Source organism: Lolium perenne, chromosome 3, assembly GCF_019359855.2.
Source record: "Lolium perenne isolate Kyuss_39 chromosome 3, Kyuss_2.0, whole genome shotgun sequence".
Taxonomy (NCBI): domain Eukaryota; kingdom Viridiplantae; phylum Streptophyta; class Magnoliopsida; order Poales; family Poaceae; genus Lolium; species Lolium perenne.
The window spans coordinates 184,520,043-184,522,897 of record NC_067246.2 but is presented as its reverse complement, the minus strand read 5'-3'; the positions used below and the strand labels follow the sequence as shown (position 1 = coordinate 184,522,897).

Below are 2,855 nucleotides of genomic sequence, written 5' to 3'. Positions count from 1 at the left end.
GTCCGAGCGCCACCCCGACCCAACTCTTCTCTCTTCTCTCTTTTCTTTCTTCCCTCACCCAACCCGGTGGCAACACCTCTCTCCTTTCTCAAATTCCTCTCACGTGGATTTCTAAAGATCTATCCGTGGATTGCGTTCCCAACCCATCCCTTAAGGTACTCTCCTCCAATCCCCTTCTTTTCATCCAAGATTTTCATGGATTTCGTTAGATCTAGACGTGAAACCCTAGATTTTGGTTGATTTGTTTTGTGATAGATAGTATGATTTCTCAACCCTAGTTTTCATGTACTTGTTATGTACCACATGTATGGTGATAGAAATGCCTCATATTTGCTTAGAAATGCCTAATCTAAAATATGTATCATGTCTATGGTGATAGTATGATATAGCTTAATGTGTATTTGTCTACAAAATGTAGGATGGTGTGTCTTCTCGATGATTACTATGACACAAACCACCATGCCTATCATCAGACGGAGCTAGGAAAGGTAGTATTTTTTTTGTTAACACTACTTGTTTTGTTTCATTGGATATGACATAATAGTATGTGCATTTTATGTGCTTGCAGGTTCTTGAGCTCTTGAAGATTCGTTTTCACGGGAAAAGTACTGGCATGCCGTATGATGAGCGGTACACGGAGCCCATCGAGACTCTTGGTCTCCTCCCGTTCATCTCGCTTGTAAGCCATTCGACGCCAACTTCAACGCTGCGGCAATCACCGCACTTGTCGAACGGTGGATGTCTGGGACGCACATGTTCCACTTGAGGGTCGGCGAAATGACCCCTACTCTCTAGGATGTTTCCATGATCCTTGGACTTCCTATCAAGGGCGAACTACTGTATATGAAGTTATGAACACAGGTTTCGATGGGTGGCGCGAGCAAATGGATGCGCTTATTGGTATGACTCATGTAGAGCCCGAAGACAAGGCTAAGAGAGTTCCCCTAAGCGCAACTTACAAGTGGATTATGCAAAACTTTGCGCGCTGCCCCGCTGAGGCGGACGAGGACGAGGACACTATCAAGGTGTACATCAAAGTGTACGTGTGGTATCTCATATCTGGGACTCTATTTGCTTACGGTGGTGGGAAGATGGCTTAGGACATGCCCAATGCACCACCCTAGAGGTACTGCCTCACACCTTTAGCTAGGTTCGGGTGGTCCAAAGTAGATTCGGATGAGGAGGCAGCCTCCTCTTTAGGAAGTGGGATCTTAAGCCTTAAAAGCATGCTTTTTAGAGAGAGAAAGAGATACATAGTGTCATATTTGTGGGGTCTCTTCTCTCTTTTTTCTAACTAAAGTTGTAGCTTCCATTGGAGAGATAAAATTCACCATGTTGCTTCTGACAACTTTTTTACATAGAGCAACTAGTTGTGTATGTCACCATTGCTCATACCCTTAGTGGATGTGGCTCAATGGGTTGACAGTCTTGGAGCACAAGTGAAACTGGGGAACCACGTCACTTGCCTACTTGTATCGGCAGGTGATGATTTGCTATCTTTATTATTTTTGTAGATTAGGACTCTATACAAATTTGTAACCTAACCTTGTTTATGTGCAGTTAGACAAGTTTGGAAACTGCATTTTATCTCTAGAGAAAACTTTTGGATGAAAGAAACTAAATCACCATTCCAGTCTCGCTCACCGTCTATTCTGGTGGTTATCACCAATTTCTACTAACAAAAAGACCCCGCAGGAACTGAACTAAGGTTGGCATCAAAATCTGAAGCGAGACACGCGAGAAACCAAGACGAAATAAGTTATCAGTCAGTACTCAGTAGGAAATCAATAGGGTGCTCATGCATTGCTGAGGATCTCCGCTTCGATCTTGCCCGCGACAACCGGCGCCACCGCCGCCGTGGTGACCGTGACCGCCGCCTCCCCAGCGTTTCGCGCCATGGTGGCCGCCAGGACGGGCACGCCGTGCCGGTGGAACACCTCGAGCACGCGCGTCAGCGCGCCCGGCCTCGCCGCGCGCAGCCGGACGGCGAAGGACGACGTCTCCCCGAACGCGACAATCTCCGCGGCGCCGTCGCGCGCGCCGCTCCGCCTGGGCCGCACCGCCCTGCGCGCCTCGAGCTCGGCCGCCGTGTCCTGGAGCGCCCTGACGTACGCGATGGCCTCGTCGAGCATGTCCGCCCTGGTCACCTGCGCCAGGATTAATTTTGCGGCATGAGCTCGACGCGTCGATCAACCGAGAAACGAACGCCGAGAACCAAATAAAGAATAATCGGCAAGAACACGCGAAGGAACGAACGACGAACCCGGTGGGGGAGGTAGGGGAGCAGCGCGCCCAGCTCGTCGTAGAGCGCGGACATGGTCCGCCGGCGTGCGCGCTCCGTGCGAGTCGACGCGCTCTCACGAGCCACCTCCACCGTCGTCGTGCCCGGCGAGCTGTTGGTGGTTGCCAGAGCCAGCGCCAGCGAGCGCTTGTCCTCAGCCATGGTGGGGATCAGATGATCGATCTCCTCCTAGATGCAACAGATGCGAAAGCTCTCTGCTTTTGTGACCTGCGAAGTTGTGAGTCGTGCGCTTGTGTTGCGCAAGTAAATTGGTGTTGGGGCAGCACATGTGGGGACGGCGAGGTGTCAGCTTTGATTTGGTGGTGTCTGCTCAGGGATGGAAACGGAGCTGGGTAGGTACGTTCACGGCAGGGGCAAAGGGAGACCAAAAATGTATTGCCTGTTTTTTCCTAGTCAGGATGAGAAAAAAAACTGCCAAGACCCGATGACCATCGTCTCTGTTCTTGGTAGGGGAAAATAATCACCATGTACGGGGAAGAGATCATCTTCACTGTCAGGGTGTCAGGATACAGCTAGCCAAAGTACTCGAGTATCAAAATTTATTTTCGGTTCT

At 50.1% G+C, this 2,855-nt stretch overlaps 1 protein-coding gene across 1 annotated transcript; it reads right to left on the bottom strand.

Moving 5' to 3' along the window:
- Nucleotides 1–1,742: 1,742 nt before the first annotated feature.
- LOC127338449 (uncharacterized) lies at nucleotides 1,743–2,563 on the bottom strand. Its single transcript, XM_051364551.1, has 2 exons — nucleotides 2,264–2,563; nucleotides 1,743–2,147 (listed from the first exon to the last, which is right to left on the bottom strand). The coding sequence occupies exons 1-2, from the start codon at nucleotides 2,441–2,443 to the stop codon at nucleotides 1,797–1,799; spliced, it is 531 nt and encodes a 176-aa protein (XP_051220511.1). The 5' UTR covers nucleotides 2,444–2,563; the 3' UTR covers nucleotides 1,743–1,796.
- Between the last annotated feature and the right edge of the window lie 292 nt (nucleotides 2,564–2,855).